Source organism: Sinohyriopsis cumingii, chromosome 19, assembly GCF_028554795.1.
Source record: "Sinohyriopsis cumingii isolate HCF-2022 chromosome 19, ASM2855479v2, whole genome shotgun sequence".
NCBI classification, from domain to species: Eukaryota; Metazoa; Mollusca; class Bivalvia; order Unionida; family Unionidae; genus Sinohyriopsis; species Sinohyriopsis cumingii.
Genome location: NC_142979.1, coordinates 54,512,755 through 54,535,662, shown reverse-complemented (window position 1 = coordinate 54,535,662; position 22,908 = coordinate 54,512,755). Strand labels below are relative to the sequence as shown.

Genomic DNA, 22,908 nt, shown 5'->3' with positions numbered 1-22,908 from the left:
ACAGTGAAAAAGTACAGTGGTATGCACCACGGAAAAAGAATACTATTCTGAATTGGAAATAGTGTGCACCTCTATTATTTAGGTACAATACATGTATCTAGTTCGATTCATCTTTTCAATAGATCTTACATTATGTCCCACTTTTCTTCCTTTCGAACCCACTCATATGACATTAAACACTGTTTACTAATTAACGTATTGGATTTTCATCAGTTTGGGATGGGGGTGGGGTGGCAATTATGCGGATCGATACACATTTTGTCATGGTTTGCTTCATTAATGTTGGCAATTTAGGTACATATGCAAAGTACAGTGTAATGGAAGGTGTTTACTCGTGCAAGATGTTATGTTGCGAATGGTGATGCTACTTTGTAAAATACAGTAAAACATGATAGTTCTTGGGAATTAAACTAATTGTTGATTATTTGATGGGGAAGGGAACAGTGTTGTTATAAGGGGTAAAATGTTTTAATGTTTAATTTTGACATGCATAATACAGTACTTAACAGTCTATTTATTGAGAAAAAAATAATTTCACTGTTATATTATAAATGGCTAAGGATTTAATGTCTGTCGTTATATAATAAAATGATTAGCATCTTATTTTCCTTTCAATCCGTTTGAATGTGAAGGAATCAAGTTCTTGTCAGAAACAATAAAAAAAAGTTGGCTGTATCCTTGTTATTTGAATCAAAAAAAGCCCATTATTCTTATCCTGAAACTTGGATGAGATAAATGTTTTTTCGGGGGGGGGGGAGTCAAAATCTAAATACCAAGTGAAAACAAATGTTAACACCAGGTTTGTCACAGATATTTCAAAATCTGATCTTATACATTTTAATCCATTATAAAACCTCTAACTACAATAAATTTTGTCTTTTTCAACACCTCGAAATCTGTATTTCAAAGTTTGCTATATACAAGTTAGTTTCTTATAACGCAGGTATTTTTTTATTTAATGAAAAAGGTTACTAGAAAGTTTTCTTGGTTTTCTTCCCATTATCTCGCTGCTAATAAAAGATACATGTAAATAACTATTAGGAAAAAAAGGCAAGAAACTGAAATTGTTACCTACCAACCGTCCCTGAATAGTTACTTACATGCCACAGATTTCTTTCAGAATGTATACAGGTGTAATTCCTTCTTCTGTCTCGAATATTATTGTCAAGTGAACATCAGGCTGTTTCAATATTTTATTTTTAACGCTAGTCTGGAGGTCAGCAAAGGACCCTTTGATCAGAATATTGTTCATTTTTATACTCCAACCAGGCCTCGTCAATTCTTTCATTGTCTCTGTTCATCTGTACGAGTATTTACAAAATGAGGAATTGCCCGTTATGGTCAGAAATAAGCAAATCTGGAAAATACATGTATAGTTTTGGCACGAATGGGGATGTAAACAAAGTGACAACCCAGCTGACGAACAGCTAGATAAACACAGCTGTACCTTGTGCCACTAACCTTACAATAAGTACAGTTCACGTTGATCAGCTGACGCACAGGCCACACCTCAATCAGTTCTGGACGAACAGAAGGGCTGTATCAAATCACACCTCCTGACATACTAACTTGGGCCTTTGGAATACTCGGTCAATTCATTTGGCTTGGTCATGCTATAACAATAGCGTATTCTGTTATGTTAGCCATCAGTTTAATTAGCACTGCAATATCAACCGTCTAGGCAGATCCAAATTAAAATAATTTAGTACAGGACAATTGTCACCCTTTTCCTCACCGTATTATCAAACATGCCTGAAAGAAACAGTACTGTAACCTAATATGTATTCAAATTCCATGACTTTTCTTACATTTGTGACCTTAATTTCATCTCTTCTGAACGGTATTCATGGAAAATTTTGATAGATACTAAAATATTTTAATAACTAATAAATATTCCAATTCCTAAACTCTTCCTACAATTTTCTTTCAGTTTTATTCCTGAAGGGTATTCAATGGGAAATTTTCTAAACAATTCAAAATATATGGTAATGAACTACTTTTCTATGTAGACAGAGAATGACGTGTCTCTAACAAACCTGAAAACCACACAAACTCATGAGCAATTAAAATAATATAAATGTTAAACAATGTATCCCAAAAGTGAATTAAGTCGTTCCGTCGTAGTGTGGTCTTTCTGGGATTGAAAAAATGCGCAAGATCATTCCAATAGTCACTGAGTTTGAACAACATTCATCATTATAGTGAGTTCTCTTTTATACAAGTCGACTTGTAAGGCACAACAAATCATAAAACTTCATATACATCTAAAGAATGCTGACCCCAAAAAATGTTCTATATAACGCTTTATAAAATAGAAACTTGTAATTCATACAAAATACCCTCAAAAAGTTGTTAACATCAAACAGTTTTACTGACCAAGTAAAATTATGATGTCTGCATCGAAACTAAAATTATGATGTCTGCATCGAAACTAATCAGCGACTGTTGTCTCCTTTACAAGAAATGCAAGCCACATTCGATGTGGTCTTTTTCAACCTGATGCACCAGAATTGCGAAATAAAATTGGAGTCAATATATAATGAACAGACAATAAATAATGAACCGATCCATATCACGAGAACGATACTCGGACCAAAACAATTTTATGGGGAGAAAAAGTTCAAAGATGGATTGTGATGTGAGGTAAGGCAGAATCGAACCCAATAACTTTTAGTTTAATTCAGTTTCTTACATTATTAAGTTAAACATTGGCCAAAAAACTGGAGGTCATAGAAGCAAACATTGGCTGGAGTCTAGGGCATTGATTTTCTCAGTTGTATTTTTTTAAAGAGATTCAGAAAAATGAAAGCCAAATGTGTAAGGTTGTAAGGGACTGAGTAAGAGACGAAGTAGCACGGTCATCCTCGTATGTGACCAAGTGCTGATGGTGAACTACGACTCTCCAAAAATATCCAATTACATAATACAACTGATATTTCAATCAGCTATAATTATCATTCACCACACAGCCAATATTTGATGCAAATGGAAAATGAGTGGTTTAGATTTCAGTTCTGAAGCCTGCAGAAACACAATCTCGTATATATGACTAGACAAAAATAATCTGATTTCAAAATGAAAATCAACTAGCTTACCTTGGTTACGTGCTGTACGGCAGTGCATCACAAATAGGTTATTTTGTGCTAAGACAAATGGAGTTAAGTGTTGTCCAAAGCCACATACATGATTGTCTGAAGACACAGGCAAATCTGAAGGTAGAATTCAAATGCAAACCCTATTCGGCATGCTACCCACTGCGCTACCCAAGCTCCCATCGAAAATGACTAAGAAAATTACATTTGGATGTGTGTTTTGTATTTTTAACTTAGTTTTAAAAAATTTTCAGTCATATCGCTACGATGTTTGCAGTGCGAGTTTATATTGATGTCTAGCACTGGGACATCATGCTGCAGACACGTAGCATCATGTTCCACCCAGTCACATGATCCTGACACCAGGTCGACCAGTCCTAGCACGAACCTCTTCATGCTGAGCGCCAAGCGATGAAGCTGCTAGTACCATTTTTAAAGTCTTTGGTATGACTCGGCCGGGGTTGGAACCCGAGACCTTCCGCATTAAAGGCGGATGCTCTAACCACTAGGCCACCAGTGCGGTACTTCGTCTGTAAACACAAGTCTTTCAGTGAAAATCCCATGTCAATATGGCCGTTTATCAAGGAAAAAGTATCAATAACAAGATTTTCAAAATGGCCATCATGCAGCCATATTTAAGGTCAGATCAATGCCATTTTATGCAACCGACTAGATCTAAAATGATGCACTATAGCGAAAATGTTGTCAAATTGACTTTTCATTACAAGACTAGTAATATGATTTTCATGACTGCAGCCATGATGGCCACATTAGATGTCAGATCAGCGCAGTTTTCATTAAAGTTGAACTTGATATCACAAGAAATCTATTGACGAAATCTTTTTGTCAATATGATCAATATGATCCAGATTAAACTGCAATATTTTCAAGACGTTCACCGTGGTGGCCATATTGCAGGTCTGATTCGCAATACATTCATTTCGTATCAATAAATAATAGTAGTTAGTCGGTAAAAAAAAAAATCCCACGTCTATCTGACTTCCTGTGCAATAATCAACTTGTCTGAGAGCCTTATTTATATTCTAAGTTTGATGAAAATCAGACAAAATTTATGGCTTCCATAGTGACTAGAACCTTAATCAATAACATGCAAAAACGTCTCATTAATATGCACGAATCCCTGACCTGATCTGAGATTTTAAAGACACAGACACATAAAGAAAGGTTTAGACCATACCATGAGCTTATCTGACCTCACAGCCATGTAAGTATTTGAACTGAGTAATAGTGAGCAATAATTCATTTCTAACAGCTATAAGTATTCATTTTTTACACACTGTTTTGTTCAACGATCGATGTAGAATTATGGAGCTAGAATTGCAGTATATATGCATGTACTCTTCCCTTTCAATACATACATTTACTCTCCTTCGAATTTATACATTTACCAACTCCATACTGAATTTAGCATCAACATTTCTCCCTCTATCGACTGAAAATCGAAAATGACCCAAACTGGACAGCTAGTGATGAAACCACGCCATTATAGTACGGTTTACCTTCTGACTTGCCCAACTTTTAAAATCTGTGGCATTGATTAAAACTTGACCTAAGCAAATTGGACAACCAAGCATTACCATCAATGCTCGTTTATAAGCCGATTCAATTATAATATGTCGACATCCCAATTTTTGGGCTGCAAAAGCGAATTTCTCTCGACGCTCCTAAAAGTCGAGGTATTTTTTGCAAGTCAAATCTATCTGCAAGGGATGACATCTGGTCAGTGAGTCGAAGTTTTATTTGGGAGAGAGAAAAAACCTAGCTGAAATGGATAGATGGAGAGAAAGAGATAAGACAAAGACAAAAATCAATGCAGAATATATGTATTATTCAGCAGAATATGTACAAATAAACTGACATCTTACATTTTGTCCATCTTTATGTAATGAAATACATAACACTTAACATATTTAAGCCATTTAAATAATATATCCATGCATCGCAGGTATAACAATTATAATCCAAAAGTATGCGATTCAAAATGTCACGTACTATATTAATCCCACAATTATTATAATAAGCAAAGTAGCCCACACTTTTGTGATTCACACTGTTTAATATTATCCGTTTCAAAGCCTAAGAATTCATCATCATCGTAGGAGTAACCAAATAAAGTTTGGAATTCCTCCACTGTCATCCGGTCGTCGTAAGCATCGACCGAATCATATTCCTCGTCTGATTATCTAGAAGAAAATCAATGAAGAGTTCGTCATCCTCCGTCCCATAAATTGTACTGGAAAAATCACATTTCTTAAACGATTTGACCAACATCGCATTTGTAATTTCCTCCCACGCATTAAAAACCTACTGAGATACTAGCTCAAACCCAGGTCGCGCCACATTTCCTGCCTTTTGTAATTTCTTTGGGCCTATCTGCAGTCTCCTTTTGCCACCGTTTACGCGTATTTGTCTTAAGCAGCTTGTTTAGACAAACAGCCAATGGTTGTAGTACCGACGTGGTGCCGCCTGGGATCAAAGCTTTGTATGCTTGATGTCGACGCAGCTTCCAACATCATAAACCAAACTCTCCATTTGCATAAGGGCATGTCATTATTGAAATTTTATTTAGGTATTATCAAGTAGAACGGACTTTTTCTTTCGCAAGACAAGCACCTATTTCTCCGACACGCCAAAATTCACCTTCTGCAGTACTACGTTGTCTTCCTCAACAAAGTCTATAACCTTTAACTTAAAGGCTCTATCGTACGCGTTGTTTTCTTTGCCCCATATTGTTGAAAGTACCTAACTTTAGCAATTCGTGATCTATGATCCCTGAGTGACAAAGTACACTAACTGGCAGAACACTATTATTTATTTTGAGGCTGAGCTTGGGGTCTGTAAGAGACACCTTGATCAAACAGTCGAAGGACTGCCGCACCTGAACTGGTGTCAGTTGCACGGTATGATCAAAGGGACTAAGCTAGCACTGAACAAATATCAAATTCAAGGCACGCTAGTTATAGACTTTGAAAAGAAAGAAAAGCAACACTATTACTGGTGAAACATGCTAAAGGATTAAGATCATCTTGATCTAATTAGCAACGCTATCAAAACATTGTGAATCGAGAAAACAACGCAAGTCTGCCTTTACAAGCAAAGGGTGTAAAGTCAGATTACTGTATACTGTTCGTTATTTCGCTTATAGGACGACCCTACTTTGCATTACTAAATTCTTTTGTAAAAGAAGTCGACTTATAAGCGAGTATAGACGGTATGTATAATTTTTACATTACTTTCAAATCCTCTAACAACTAATAAATTTAATCAATCAACTCCAGGTAAATGTAACTACACTTCCATACTCCTCCTAGATGTAACATTTTCTATACTATTAACGAAATTTCCTGCTATAATTGAGCTGGTCTCAACACAACCTAGTTCCAAATAAATACTACTCCAGTACACTGAAAGAATAACCCAGCCAACATGCATTCAAGGGATCAGACATGCTTTATCTAGCATCAACATAGTTACAAGACATCTGCATAAACACCCTATGAATCAAAAGTTGCTGTAATAAAGGTACTTATCTTTTACACTGACTTTATTTAATGCTTTTACAGGATCACCTGCTCTATGATCACCTACTGTACAAGTGACAATTGTCTAGACAGTCAACTTTCTAAGATTTTGAAATAACCACTTTAAGGAAATACTGCACCTATCATATGTTTGGCAGGTAATTATGTGAAATTACTCAGCAACTATCATATTATTTGCAGGTAATTACATGAAGTTACTCAAAATTCTAAATTATGTTTAGACTTATGTGCAAATAAGAACACATGCTAGTCATGGTGGAACAGACAAGTTGAAAATCAACATTGGGTGCATTGTTTTTTATATCTCTCTGAATTTTTAGACAAACTTTTATGATGGCAAGAGAGCAAGTATTTTTTTCCCTCTTCTGTGCAACTGGAGAACCTGCCACCATCGCAAGTTTTCAGACAATACACAAGTGATGCAGCACATTTTGTTTTGGGTCTGGCCCAGGATATGGACTAGAATAACACATATGGGAATCAATGCCACATAAATGTAATAATGAAGATTTATTTATTTTATCATTGTTTTATGTGTGTGTGTGTGTGTGTGTGTGTGTGTGTTAGCCATACTTCCATTTCACAGGAATAAACTCCAAATAATCTGATAGTTAAAAAATAAAACTGCCCCCTCTTGAAGATTTATTGACTTTTGTCATCAGGAACGGATAGGCATGGCATCAAAAATATTCATAGCATAATCCCCTCTTAGAAGTTTATTTTCCTTGGAATGGAAACAAGCAAGCAAGCTTACACCAATACCTGATAAACGAAACATATGTTGGTAGGCATTTGTTATCAGAAATCTCTGGTATTTTTTTACATCGTTTTCAGCACTGACCAACCCAATATATAGGAAACATAGTTACCAGTCAGCTCTGTTGATTTTCGTGGCACTTCCATGTGTCTTGGTACCCTTAGGGTCCTGATGAGGAATGTCTTGTCAGATTCTTTTATATAAACTGATTTGCAAAATGTGTGTGTGTGTGTGTGCCAAAAGTAATTTGACAGACCAAAGAAATTTAAAGTAAAAAAAATATACAAAACCAAGTGTATATAAGATACAATATTAATTAATTAATAATTAATAATTTATTTATTGCTAATAAATTGGCAACAATTCTAAGATGCCTGCAAATTTAACTTATGTATCTAAAAAGCAAACATTCTACATTCTGAATGACAAGAATACCTCCAAGTAACCAAGGCTCTACTTAGCAAACCAAATTTCAAGGAATTTAAGAAGACCCATTCTTCCTTTTAACTGCACTGTGTTGAAACCATCTCTGATGAAATTTGCATTAAGACTATTCTGTCCTGGGAACAGACTTCAAATTGATCCTATAGAGTGTGGCATGGTTTGTCAAAGGCTGCTACTTAGTCATCAACTTCACACAACAACAGTATGATCAATCATGAGGGTTATATAACTTGTTGTTGTTGTGGGGTTAACGCCATTTTTCAGGCTATACATGGGGACCATTATTAATGGTAAAGGAAGAACCCAGGGAAACCCCAGAAAGAACCACCAACCCATGAGAAGCTACTGGCAAGCTTTCTCACAAACCCACAATGGCTGAATCCTAGACTCGAACCGGTACAGACAGAAGTGAGATGGCAGTGATCCGTAATGAACAGCGCTCTAGACCACTCAGCCACTTGGGGCCCCGTTTACATAAGTAACCTATTAAGTATATTTAAGAAAAGATGTGTTCATATAAAAATTAAATAAGTTTTCTTGTCATTACAATTTAAAGCAATATGACTGTCCAGGCCCTTTGAATGTTTGGATTCATACCTGTATTTTACCCAATTGTTTTTAAAACCACACCCACCTGCACTACTTTTCTGTACATAATACTTGATAAGGACTATATTTAGAATATAGGATCACTTGAACTCGGACTTCTTATATAAGAGTTTAATTCTGAACCAAATAATGGACCTTTTTACAAATAAATTTGATATATTTGCTAATGCAGCTAGTAAAATACACTTTAAATGAATAAATAAACATCATCCACTTACATTTCTTGATGTGAAAGATATAACAGCACCATGAGAAATTTATCAGTGTGTAAATGTATTAATGTACGATATAAAATCTGTTCACCATTACAATATGTAAATTTGAAATTTGTTTTGCAGAATAAAATAAAGCAAAACAAAAGGAAAAGAAAAGGGAAATATATTTTGTGGCCACAGGTGGGTTCGAACCAACAACCTTTATTTTAGGAGCACAACACTAACCAAATGAGCCATGCGAAAATATAACATAGGTATTACATAATGTATAAAAGCCTGAACAAGATCTTAATCATGACCAAATACATTACTTTTTTATCTCTCAAATAAATGAGATATATTTTCTAATGCTACAAATGAAATACACTTTAAATGAATAAATAAACACTGTCTGCTTACCTATCTTGATGTGAATACATGATGGTACAGTTCGAAATGGCATTTTGCATTGTGATTTGCATACAGTACTATATACTGTTGAAAAATGAAGGGAAAAAATCATGTTTTGCCTGAAAACAATGAAACAGTCTTTGTGGACAATAACTTCTGCTGTACAAGAATGGATTTTAATTTTTTAACTGAAGTGGCGGCCTCATCTTCAACTGAAAGGTGGGTGTGATTTTAAAAAACAATGCTTTTCTCTGATTGCCTGTAAATATTTATCATGAATCTTCACTGTTGTGTATGATTCTGCTGTATGAATGAAATGAAAAATATGATTAAATAAAAGAATGTTATTAAACTACCAGTTTATTTAACAATCTATGCTGTTGAATTTATTTAAGGGTTGACGGTTTATATTTTAAATTCAACAAAGTATGAACCCAAAACATGCTTTGCAAATTTCCTATAATCCACCTGTCTTTAATTATAAACGAATACGCTAGTACCAATTTTACAGTGATAATGACAAGTGTTTAATTATTTTAATGAAGAAGAGATATGATATATGCATACCACTGCTTATTTTCTAAACGAACCCATGCTTGGACTAAGTAGGAACACTTCAATGTATACATATGACCCCTTTTTACTGTGAAGACAATAAAGTTGACAGCCAAAAGATTAAAGACATATGAACAAGTAGACAGCCGACAATTCATTACATCTGCTGCAGGTTAGACAACAATTCATTTAGCTACACCTACCTTCCCAGAACTTCCTTGGGGTCATATTTAGCATAGAACTCCTTGGCTTGATCATGGGTGGGTAGATCTGTATCCACTTCATCTTTAGCCATTTCGAGCTCTGGCTTATATCAGTGAATGAATTGATTTTCCACAGATATGATTGCTGATAATGGGTATGAACAAAATTGGCAGTTCTAAAAAATGGTCTTCATATATGATGACTGGATGCAGACGACACTTCAGGCTCCCTCATTTCCTCCTCAACTGAATCAGAAAAATAGAAATGCATACATAAAAAGTTATATCTGAGAAAGTACTTTCTTCAGAACAGAACATTGTTGCATGAAAATATTGTTGATATAGAAGCATGAAAACCTTGCACAATGAATCCAAAGTGCTAATATTTACCATGTACAGGATAAAGCTGACTTTGTTATCTGCAACTGTCCGATTACTAGTTTCTTCTTCACAGTGGGAAATCTAAAAATATTTACATCTGATGTTCTGTCTGTCCTTTCCAACCGCCCAGGCCAGCCCACTCAGTTGAATGCGAATTGTCCTTTGGAAAGGAATTTACCTCCCACTGCCTTAGTATGATAAACCAATTTTATGTGTTAAATGTACCGCGAAACAGCAATGTCCTAGCAAGGTCAAAACTTAAACTTTAAAATAGTACTATAAGAAAAACTATAGAGTTTCTAACATTAATTACTAAATGACCTATTCTCTTTTTATCGTGACCGAATTCACCTCTAACCTTTCCAGATAAAAATACCGGTGAACTACGACAGCACACATTTTTAACCAACCAAAACACTTTATCACCACATATTTGGAACATATGATGATCGTTTCAATCACTGGCTCTGTTCTTCTCATTTACATCCCAAGTGATTCGATCTGAGATTATAACGAACACGTCCTTGCCCGGTTAGCAACAAAACAATTAAAATGCACGGAATAGGTCAGTCTCAACAGGAAGGCCTCGACTAATGCTGTACAGTAACATGATCATTATATATATATATATATATATATATATATATATATATATATATATATATATATATATATATATATATAATATAAACTTGTGTTTAACTTGAATGATCATCTTACTGTGCGGCATTATTCGAATCTGAATCAGCATGCCCTTGATAGTCACAACCGCATGATAGCAATGACGAATCCAGGCAAACTGATCGTAAGTCTACTTAAAAACGTATGGTACGACTGATTGTATAATTAGATGGCTGGACTATACAATTTAGAAAACAATGGAACTTACAACCCTAACACTAATACATGTTTATACTGAGTGAGTAAACTTAGCTTCAGCGCGAGTACCTATCAGTCCGTGAAAAAGACGTATTCACTGCTGAAACTTTCTAGGGAAAGAATACAACAAAGAATTATTACGAAAACAGTTTTATGTGACCTAACATTATTCAAAAATGGCAATAATGGAGCTACTGATCAACATCACCATGACAGAAATCGAGTAGGCACAACAGTTGTGGCCCAACGCCATTCAGTGGACTCGAGGGATTGACCTCACGGATACACCCTCAAAGAAAAGACCTACAATGGAGGAACTATTAGCATCCATGGATGCAAGCAGTCTAATAGACCAAATACGAGCCCTAAACTATAGTTCTGAATTAAGAACTTGTTTAACGCCTATCGGCATATGCGACCCTTTAATTTGTACGCGTTTGCGCACTCATTTGTGCGTAATAACCGCTTATTATTAACGCCGCCCAAACAAACCACGAGAAGAAAGGTCGCCAACAGGACCAACATCCGTCAAGCTTTAGGTAGAAAGGGGAGCCTCAAAGATTCCGATTCCACCATTCCCAGGGCCCGACTCATTGTCTTTCTTCATCCACCCGTCCGTCCGCCTAACAATAGCAATAAAGACGGACTACTATGACCGAAGGAAGACAGGACAATCCTACCGTACGGATCAACGATGAAAGGAAAGACACTAACGATACCTGAACCAGTACCGATAACGAGAAAGATAAAGCCAAAATTGAAGAAATCAAGATCTCCGAGCTTCCCATACAAATCCCAACTGGAGCTTCCCATACAAATCCCAGCTGAAGCAACAACTGAAAGGCTGCGACCAAAATTTGGAACACAAGTACATGGATAGAGAATGGGAACGCACAGGTTATACCCCGTACTAACATGACATGAATCATCGAAATCGATATAGAAGCAAAACAAAATATGGACCTTTTTTTACGCACGGCTTTCTTGTGATACCTTTGTATAATGGGTGTATTTTCCATACACAGTAGGGAAACCAGAAAACACAGAAAAGGAAAACATAACGTGAGGGAAATATCAAAGCAGGACAGACTATTACAGATTATGAGGAAATATCAGATGATCCACGAACAACTTACTAATATAAATATAACAGGCAAGTATGAGGGAGAAAGCTGAGAAAGAAAGACATATACTCACCATAAAATAGATTAAATATAATAAATGATAACTTCGTAAGTATTTTATCTTTAAGGCCAGCAAGAATTTAAAATAAACAAAATACAATAATATATAAATATAAAAAGGATAATTTAATATTAGACGAAACTAATTAGATCTCGATGCGGAGGCCACACAACTCATGAAACTGGTAATGGGGAGAAAGGAAAGGCAAGCAGACTGCCTGATGGGAGAAGCGAATGGACCTGGAAACGACGAGTCAAAACAAAAAGGTGATAGCTTAGGAAATCAAAACTAGAAGATCCTGAATCAACATTTTATTATATAGTTTAAACAATGAGCCATATATGCTGGGATGGACATGGAGTTGACCACAAATAACATCTTTTATTGCAGTAAAAAAATAACATTATCCAGTGCTGCACTTTCAGCACTGATTCGCAATATTTTTGTCCTGTATCCCTCATAACCTGACACCGTGGGTCCCCTTTTCCGTCAGAAAAAAAAATCGAAAAATATACCACCACCCACCCACCCCTGCAGTTTTTCATTATTAGTCATACAGGTCATGTAGGTATTCAGAGCCGACACATTAGTAACGAGTGCCATTCTTTAAAATTTGAATACACATACCTTTAAATGACAAGTGTTCCATATTCATTCTGAAGATCATACACGCCCAGCCAAATACATACGGCGCGAAATACATACAGCAAAGTCAATGCTAAATAACGTAAACGTTTTTGGACTAGGTCAAACTCAAAGTGACGCTGACAAACCGGATTGAATATAGCGCGCTGTGATGTCACAATGAAAGTGGCACAGGTGATGAAAACTAGTCCAATAAATCGAACCCCAAACTTGTATTGACTCAGTCAGGTGTGAGGTTGAATGCGTGTAATCTGGATTTTTAACGTACCTTTACCAATTTTTCAGTCATATCGCTACGACATCTGCAGGGGCCCCGAGTGGTCTAAAGCGCTCTCCGTTACGGATCACTGCCATCTCACCTCTCTCTGCGTAGGTTCAAGTCTAGGATTCGGCCAACGTGGGTATGTGAGAAAGCTTGCCAGTAGCTTCTCGTGGGTCGGTGGTTCTTTCCGGGGTTTTCCCGGGTTCTTCCTCCACCATTAATACTGGCCGACATGCATAGCCTATCGTGTGCTGAAAAATGGCGTTAAACCCCACAACATCATCAACAACAGCAACGATGTCTGCAGTGTGGCAGTTTACAGTGATGCCTAACACTGAGGCATCATGTCGCAGACATATAGCATGATGTCCCACCCAGTCACATTATCCTGACACCAGGTCGACCAGTCCTAACACTAACCTCTTAATGCTGAGCACCAAGCGAGGAAGCTGTCAGTACCATTTTTGTAAGTCTTTGGTATGACTCAGCCGGGGATCGACTCACGACCTCCCGCATCCGAAGCGAACGCTCTAACCACTAGGCCACCGGAGCGGTCAGGTGCGGTGCTGATCTAGCGGCCTAGTTAATAAATTAATTCGTACTACCCTGTTATTTGTTAGTTTTTGCTCGACGTCCTCTTGATCCAGTTTAGTTCCTGGCAACGAATGTACAAGTCCATAGCAATCAGTAATTTTCGTCTGACCGACTTCCGGTGATATTTGAGATGTAGAGTATTCGACAGTCAAAACTGAATAGACTTTAGCTAAACTATTTTAGGTTAAACTATTCAAGTATTAACTTTTAGAAAAACAGTTAATATTTTATTTAATTTGAATAAGCATAGACTACCATACAGACATGTACTTTGTTCTTAATTGTACGTCCATCCATGTCTCTGTTGGCCATATCAATGGCCAGAGTCGCAAATGGTGACAACAACTGTATGATAGCAATGTGCATCTATTTGTAATCAAAGGAAATGGCGATAAAAACATTACAAGTTTAAGGCATTTGGAACCGTTGCAATGTTAAATGTTTAACGACCGTTAATATAACGCATTTTCGAAGTTATGGCGAGGAAGACTTAATTTAATTTTAGGTTGAAATAGTGACAGAAGATACAAAATTTATGCAAACTATCATCTAATTGATGATCTGTTAAACAACAACCAACAACTGTCCTTATTAATTTAAAAACTTCAAGACATAAAATAATTAAAACGAGTAAAATCAAAACTTGTTAGTTTCTAGCATTAATCATTAAATGACTTGTTCTGACCGATATAAACAGAATTTACCTCAAGCCCTTCCAGCTATAGCACACGTCAACTACACCACACGTTCTTATCCAACCAAAACACTAGACCACCGTATTTCTTGAACAGATGATGATTGTTTCAATAACTAGCTCTGTTCTCATGTACATCCTAAGTGATACGCTCTGAGATCATAACAATCAACGTCCCTGCACATATTAGTTACAAAACATTTAAAATGCACTGAATAGGTCAGTAGGTCAGTCTCAACTGGAACACCTCAAACAATCCTGCATAGTAACCCTGATCATTCCAGTTTAAAACAATTGTCTGTCACGTGTAAGTATATATATATATATATATATATATATATATATATATATATATATATTCTGCCCGATGAAACATGCCTTTGATAGTCACCACCGCATTATAGCAACCTACCTAAAAATATAAGGCAAAACTGTAATTTCATGGCTGGACAAGAACCTTTAGAAAATAATGAAACTTACAAATCAAAAACTGTGTACCCCGAGTGAGTAAAATTCAACTTCCATGGGAGATATCAGTCCATGAAAACAACCACTGTATACATGCACTGCTGAAACGTTCTAGTGAAAGAATGCAAGAACAATCTATTACCAAAAGAGATTTGTGTGACCTAACATTATTAAAAAAAAACACAACTAGAAAATTTTTCGACACCAACATGACATAAATCGAGGAAGGCAGGCCCAATGCCGGTCGGTGGACATCTCTAATATACCCGCACATTATTGGGAGAACTAATAGCAGCCATGGATGCAAGGATCAAATACGAGACCTAAACTAGTAAATCTGATTAAATAAGATTTCCGGTGTTCTTGGTGAAGATCTGACAGCAACCGCTAAGGGGTCATGTTCTGCTGACCTTGAATTAAATAATGAAAATGCAGCTTTCAGAAATTTGAAAGTCAAATCGTTCAGCACACATTGATACTTATCAGTCATACTGCCCAGTCTCCCAAACGTAGATATAAGACTTCATCTGATTGGCTGATAAAATTAGCAATTATGGTAAATTAACCGTAATAGAATGGGTCACCAGAACAAGACCCTTTAACGGTCGCTGTCAGATCTTCACGCAGGCCAGTGGAGATCTGATTCTAATCAGACTGAAACTAGTTTGTCTGTTTTGAATTAACGTCGCCAATCGGCATGTGCGCCACTCAGCAATTTTTGAGTATAACTGCTTATTATTGACGCTGCTCAAGCAAACCATGGGAAGAAACGTCACCAACAGGACCGAGATACATCAAGTCTTTGGTGAAGTCAACCCCAAGATTCCGACTCCACCGTTCCCCGGTTTAGAATCATTGTTTTCCTCCATCAATCCACCTGTCCGTCTAAACCACAGTAATAAAAAGAGACTACTATACCTAAAGGGATCTTCACTAGACCAGCAAGTTGTTCTCCACCTTTGTTTTTTTTTGTTTTTTTTGACTGGCGTCTGCCGCCAGTCAAAAAAAAAAGAAAAGGTGGAGAACAACTTACTGGTCTAGATCTTCACTAGCCAAGGTTCCGATGTGACGGCCATATTTACACCTTGGGGTATCGAGCAGATATTTCTGTGCTTCTGATCTGTTAATGTGATCGGATGCGGCGGCAAGCCGGCGCATACAATCAGAATTAACTTCCTCAAATTCGAACGCTGTTCCTACATGATCGAGGCAAGGGGGCAGACACCATGAATGACCTCATAAATAAGCAATTTCCCACTGCCGATCCGTTTTGCACAAATACCTTTCACTCAAATAGACCCGTAATGGCTTCCCTCTGGTACATAGACATAGTTTCGATGTTAAACTTAAAGTATCTTTTTGAGGTCAATTGTCACCACCGTTTTCGGCCGATGTACAATGCAACATGCTATTGGTCAGTTGGAATTACATACTAAGAGAGGCAACACATGAAATCCAATAGATGTCGCTAGGAAAAAGCACCTATATAGCTGTTCGATCCGTCAAGGTGCAGGCAAAGTTATCAAAACCTTGGCTAGCAAAGATGTCGAATCCGCGACCGTTAGCAACCGAGACGGATATTTTACAATTTGTCCATCGTCATGTAGTAAAATCAAATTAGTCATTTTTTAATCCATTTAAATTTTAGGTAAGTCCATGAGTTCTAGTCCACACACCAGTATGAAAACAGTTTAGAATGATTCGTTTCACAGTATTCCATTATATGTTACTTCCATATGATTTCACATGTGTTACTAATAAACAATATTAGCTAAGTCCCCTTTTTGTAATACACAGTAACCAATAAATTTCACCGTCTTCTGGTACAAAGTCTAATAAATGATCCTCAGTGTCTAATACATTTCTGAAATCGTCCATCGTCATCTACTGATAGACATGAAATGGCTCCCCTCTGGTACGTAGTCATACGTTCGATGTTAAACTTGCAATGTATCCTGTTTTGGTCAATTGCCACCACAATTTTCGGCTGATGTACAATGCACTACGTTATTGGTTAGTTGGCATTACATACTAAGGGAGGCAACTCAGGAAATCCAATAGATGTCGCTAGGATAAATCAGCGGTATATCTGTTCGACCCGCGAAGGTGTAAACAGGGTTATCATATAGAAACCTTGGCTAGCAAAGATGACCAGAAGGAAGAGAGAGTGTCTGTGTGTGTGTGTGTGATTACCTACCGTAGGATTTATAACGAAACTTACAATTTTTCAGTCAAATTGTTGCGACGTTTGCATTGTGGCAGTTTATAGTGAGCTCTAGCACTGGGGAATCATGCCGCAGACATGTAGCATCATTACCCACCCAGTCACATTATTCTGACACCAGGCCAACCAGTCCTAACACTAACCCCTTAATGCGGAGCGCCTAACTAGGGAGCTGTTAGTACCATTTTTTTTTTTGTCTTTGGTATCACTCGGTCGGGGTCCGAACCTGCGACCTCCCGCATCCGACGTGGGATCCGAAGGAAGAAACAACACTCCTACCATATGGACCACTGATGATGAAAAGCAAAACAGGATATATAGATACACACACACACACACACACACGTACGTGGACAAATGTAATAGGCAAGTAGGAGGGCGAGCGGAGAAAGAACGACGTATATTCACCATAAAATAGATTAACATAAGATTATTAATACATTACAACTTTATAAGGCTTTATTTTTAAAGCCCGCAAAAGCCCAAAAGAAATTAAATATAACAATATATAAAAGAATCTTGACATTAGACGAGATTACATCGATTTCGGGGCGGAAGTAACAACTCATGAAACCGGTAATGGGAAGAAAGGAAAAACAAGCTGACCAACAGGAAATATATGATGGGAGGTTAGAACGGACATGGAAAACACTACCCCTATAAAACTATGAAATTAAGGAGAAAAAAACTAGAAGATTCTCAATCAAATTTTTTAAATCATTCAAGCAATAAAGCATTCTGGTATTTAGAAATTACACAAGATCATATTTAAAGCTCTAACCAGTCGTATATGCTACCATGGACTTAGACTTGACCACAAATAACTGTAGTAAAAAATTTTTTATATGCATCGCTCCCGCTTACAATTTCTTTTGGCACGTGTCCCCAAAATATTGGCCCTGTTGGCAGCTTTCTCGTCAACATAAAAAAAATTGCTTTTCATTAAAAGTCATACAGGTTATGCATGTGTTCAGAACCGCCTCTTTAGTAGCGAGTGTAATTTGTTAGATTTCTATTACAGATACATTTAAATGGCAAGTGATAACTTTATCTGAATCCACAAACATCCACATTCCTTCTCGAAGATAGTACTTATAAATCCACCCACGCCCCAAAAATACATATGGCAAAGTCAATGTTAAATATCGTTGACATTATTAGACGAAGCAAACCTAAAAGGTGTGACCAAGTACAAACCTGACTAAATGTCGCGTGCTGTGATGTCACAACGAAAATAGCGCGTCGGCTGAAAACAAAATCATAAAACCCTATTATTTATTATGATAGGCCCGACTTGCTCTTTTCTTAACCCAGTTTAGTACCAGGGAACCATTTTAAAAGTACATCGCGATCAATAATTATCGTCTGGAAGTTTTTCGATGATACTGGAGATGCACAACATTCAACAGTCAGGACTAAATAGACTGGTTAAACTGTTCTAGTATTTACTTTTTGAACACCAGTTAATATTTTACTTAATTTGAATAAATACGCACAGATTACCATACTGACATAGTCTTTGGTGTAAGTGGATGTTAATAAATGTATCTACTGGCACTATCAATGGAAAAGATGCCAGCGGGTATCGGATACTCGGGTACCCGTCCGTTGATAATAACCTGGGTTTTAAAATGTGCCACAAGCTACCCGTGTACCGTATAAAAGTTTTCGGTGGTGCAAAGGCATCACTCACTCTGTTTTTAAGTTTACAGTCCTTCTGACGTCTTCCAAAGCCAATGTTCCGATATGTTAGCCTAATTTACACCTTGGCGGGTCAATCAGATATTTCAGTGCTTCGGGCCTGTGAAATTCACTGGATGCATTGACAAGCTACTGCATCTAATCATGATCAAGTACTTCAAATTTGGACACTGTTCCTCCATAATTAAGACATGAGGTGCACACAACTGGACTGGACTCGTACATAAGCGATTTTCTACTGCCGGTCTGTGTTTGCGTAAATACATCATTTTCCTCAAATACACCTACAATGGTTTCTTTCTGGTATGTAGTCAGACATTACGTATCAAACTTGCAAAGTATCCTTTTGATTTAAATTGCCTCCACCATTTTCGGACGATGCTGTTACACGTTACTGCTTGGTTGGCATTACATACTAAGAGAGGAAACTCTTGAAACCAAACAATATCGCTAGTGCAAAGCACTAAAACATCTTATTGACCTGCCAAGGTATAGATACACTTACATATCAAAACCTTGGTTTGCTAAGATGTCCTTTTGAGCCGCAAATAAATGCAGCGTTTCAGAACCAAGAAGGTCTGCCTCTTCCAGTAAATAACTGAATTGAATAGCATAGCTTGTTTTCAAACGTGAGAAATCTTTCACTGAGCCGCGTGTGTGGTGTCAAGTAAAAGAGTGGTGTTATTTGATCTTACCGCACAACTAACGTGTTCAGCCGCAACCTTGAATAAATTTTACAAATTGTATGATCAAAGTGTTACTTACAAAACCCAAGCTCCTTCTCTAAATAAACATCCGCATTTGACAGTGAGGCCAAGGAAAGGGAGTCAGATGATATTTATTTCATGATGCCTAGACCACGGCAATTTACTATGAAGGATTTCAGAACTTCATCAATGATCAGTGATATTTAAAGAGACTGAATATGAAAACTAAACGTGGTCTTAACTTCAGGAGATTATCTCATTTATATATCACTATGAGTACACTATGTACTATTGTTTTCCTTTGTCGCCTAAAATGTCTTCTCCAAACTTTGATGGTGGCGGACAAAGTGTTCCTTGCCTTTGCCAATGGAATCTAGTATACAACACTGAGTTATGCATGTAATAGTATTTTATGGCACATCAGCACAATAATGGTTATATAGGGACAACTAAACGTAAAGATAGAAAAATATTTGTGTGCGTATGTGTGTGTGATTTGGATTTTTGACGTAGCTTTAATGATTTTTCAGTCATATCGCTTTGATGTCTGCAGTGTGGCAGTTTAGAGTGATGTCTAGCACAGAGGAATCGTGCCGCAAACAAGTACTATGATGTCCCACCCAGTCACATTATCCTGACACCAGGCTGACCAGTTTTAACACTAACCTCTTAATGCTGAGTGCCTAGTGTGGCAGCTGTCAGTGCCATTTTATAAGTCATTGGTATGACTTGGCCGGGGTTCAAACCCGCAACCTCCCACATTGTAGGCAGACGCTCTAACCACTAGGCCACTGGAGCGGTCCAAGAAAAATGAAAATGTAACAATGAAATGCAAAAAAAAAATTACAAAAATAAATCTTCCGAAAAACAGTAAACATTAAGTAGAAGATAAAACTGTAAATTGTAAGGAGGTAACATTCAAAATTTATTAAAACACAAGGTGCCAATTTATTTATATTTACACTGCATCACTAGAAAAAGTCCAATAATAATTATTAAGTGGTTGGGCTACACCATCATACAGTTTCTTCACGCACATCTTAATGCTTCGCTTTAACATGATGGAAGATAAATTCTATAAGGATGTGTCCCACTGTCTGTGGACATTTGCACTGCATGCATTCCCTTCGATTCACCTTAAGTAGGTATGCTTGATTGAGTCAGGTATACTTGTCTCCTATACCAGATAGGCAAAGTACTACTACTTTTCTGCGATAATATAATGCTTCATGTTTCAAAGTTTGTGTGCTGAACTTTGATTCCACATATTTTGCCGCAAGTGTTCTAAATGCAACATAAGTGTTGGGTCTGGCATTTCTTCTCACTTTAAAAATTCTCTGTCCTAAGTCAAATGTGCCATATTTATGGATTCACTGTCTTGTTTTTACATTACTGTGCTATTTATTAGCAGTGATACATTTTTGGCTTGTTTATTTTCTTTCTCACATATTTCATATTCATTCATGTACTACACAGACCAAATAGGTAAATTATATATATATATATATATATATATATATATATATATATATATATAATGACATTCTCTCTGCATTGGATAGCGGAAAGATTAGTCCTCACCCTCCTTGATTTGTCTGCAGCATTTGACACAATAGACCATGATATATTACTTCACCGTCTCCAGCATGTATTTGGCATTCATGATGCAGCCTTACTGTGGTTCAAGTCCTACTTGGTCAACAGGACACAAATTGTATCTGCAAATGGAATACACTCCAGCCCAGTTGATCTATGTTGTGGTGTTTCTTGGACCTGTTCTCTTCATTCTGTACACTCAGTCTCTCTCAAGTGTCATAGATCATCATCCATTGTCTCACCAATTGTACTCTGATGACTCTAATCTAGCCACCCAACTGAAGTTGATGCTACCATCCAAGGTGTTGAGAGGTGCATTTCTGATGTGAAATCATGGATGACATGTAACAAGCTGCAGATGAATGATGATAAAACTGAGGCCATTCTGATCACAACACAAAGACTTTCTCATTCACATCCTTTACCTCAAACAATAAATATCAGCAACACCAACATTAAATTCACATAATCAGTACGAAACCTAGGTGTTACTCTGGACAGTACTCTCACATTGCACCAACATGTCATGAACATATGCAAGGCTGCATATCTTGAGCTGAGATGCATCAGCTCAATTCGCAAATATCTTTCAGCTGATGCCACCAAAACACTTGTATGTTCATTAGTACTTTCAAGACTGGACTATTGTAACTCAATTCTGTCTGATTCATCTCAATATCTGCTCCAGAAACTTCAAAAAGTTCAAAACACAGCTGCTTGGATCATACTTAGAGTACCATGATCAGAGCACACGTCTCCGCTGCTCTGTACCCTACACTGGCTATCCATTCAATCCAGAATCAAACACAAAATTTGTTCTCTGTGCTATGTTTCACTGTCGGAGTCTAGTCCAACATACCTATCCGACCTCACCCATGTGTACACACCAGCAAGATACTTACACTCCTCTTCTGACAATCGTATACTCATTATTCCAAGTATGAAAACAAAGTCATATGGACAGCATTCTTTTGCATACCAGGGCCCAGCAACGTGGAATGAATGCCCACTGAACTCAGACACAAAGATACAGTGATCACATTCAAGAGGGCTCTCAAAACTCACTTATTTCGACTGCAAGAACAAACTTAAAGACCTAATAATGTTTCCTACCTTAAATATTCTCAGCATGTTTTTTAATGTTTTCTAATTAAATGGGGTTTGTTTTTGTAATCATATCATTATATGTTTTTTATCTTATAGGTGTTGTCTAATGTTGTAAAGCGCTTAGAGCTTCGAAAGATTAGGTGCTTATACAAAGTCCTCATTCATATATATATATATATATATATATATATATATATATATATATATATATATATATATATATATATAGTAGTTTATAGATATAATTGTGCCAATTGCAGGGATTACCAAAAACAGATGAAACACCTGGGAAAATGAAGTGTCATTAATTACTGGGAGTCAGTAAATGCTAAGAAACAGCAACAAGCAGCTAATATTGAGAATATTCATGTATCTCAGCTGAGAATAAACAAAAACATGGATTTTTTAAAAAGGATACAAGAACATCTGAACATTCAGTCAAGGACATTGTATAGGGTCCACTTCAGCAAATAGATACACAAGCTGTTTTGTTTAAACCCATGATACTGTACCATTCCCTATCACACAATTTATTCACCAATACTTCCATACAGAGTATAATTATACAATTTCATAAGGAGTTAAGTCAACAAACTAACTTGATAGAGATTATTATTTCTTCACAATATAGAAATTC

The 22,908-nt window shown here is 36.8% G+C and overlaps 1 protein-coding gene across 3 annotated transcripts in view; it reads right to left on the bottom strand.

The window, feature by feature from the left end:
- Positions 1-22,908, bottom strand: part of LOC149775729 (phosphorylase b kinase gamma catalytic chain, skeletal muscle/heart isoform-like) — a 108,366-nt gene that overhangs the window by 68,348 nt on the left and 17,110 nt on the right. The window contains exons 1-2 of one of the 3 annotated variants that reach the window (XM_089943966.1): positions 14,479-14,584; positions 9,829-10,074 (exon numbers count right to left, since the gene is read on the bottom strand). In XM_089943966.1, the coding sequence (XP_089800092.1) occupies positions 9,829-9,920 (92 nt within the window). In that variant the 5' untranslated portion in view covers positions 9,921-10,074; positions 14,479-14,584. Of the gene's footprint in view, positions 1-9,828; positions 10,075-10,218; positions 10,350-14,478; positions 14,585-22,908 lie in introns of those variants that run through there. The other 2 variants (XM_089943968.1, XM_089943965.1) reach the window with 2 other exon arrangements.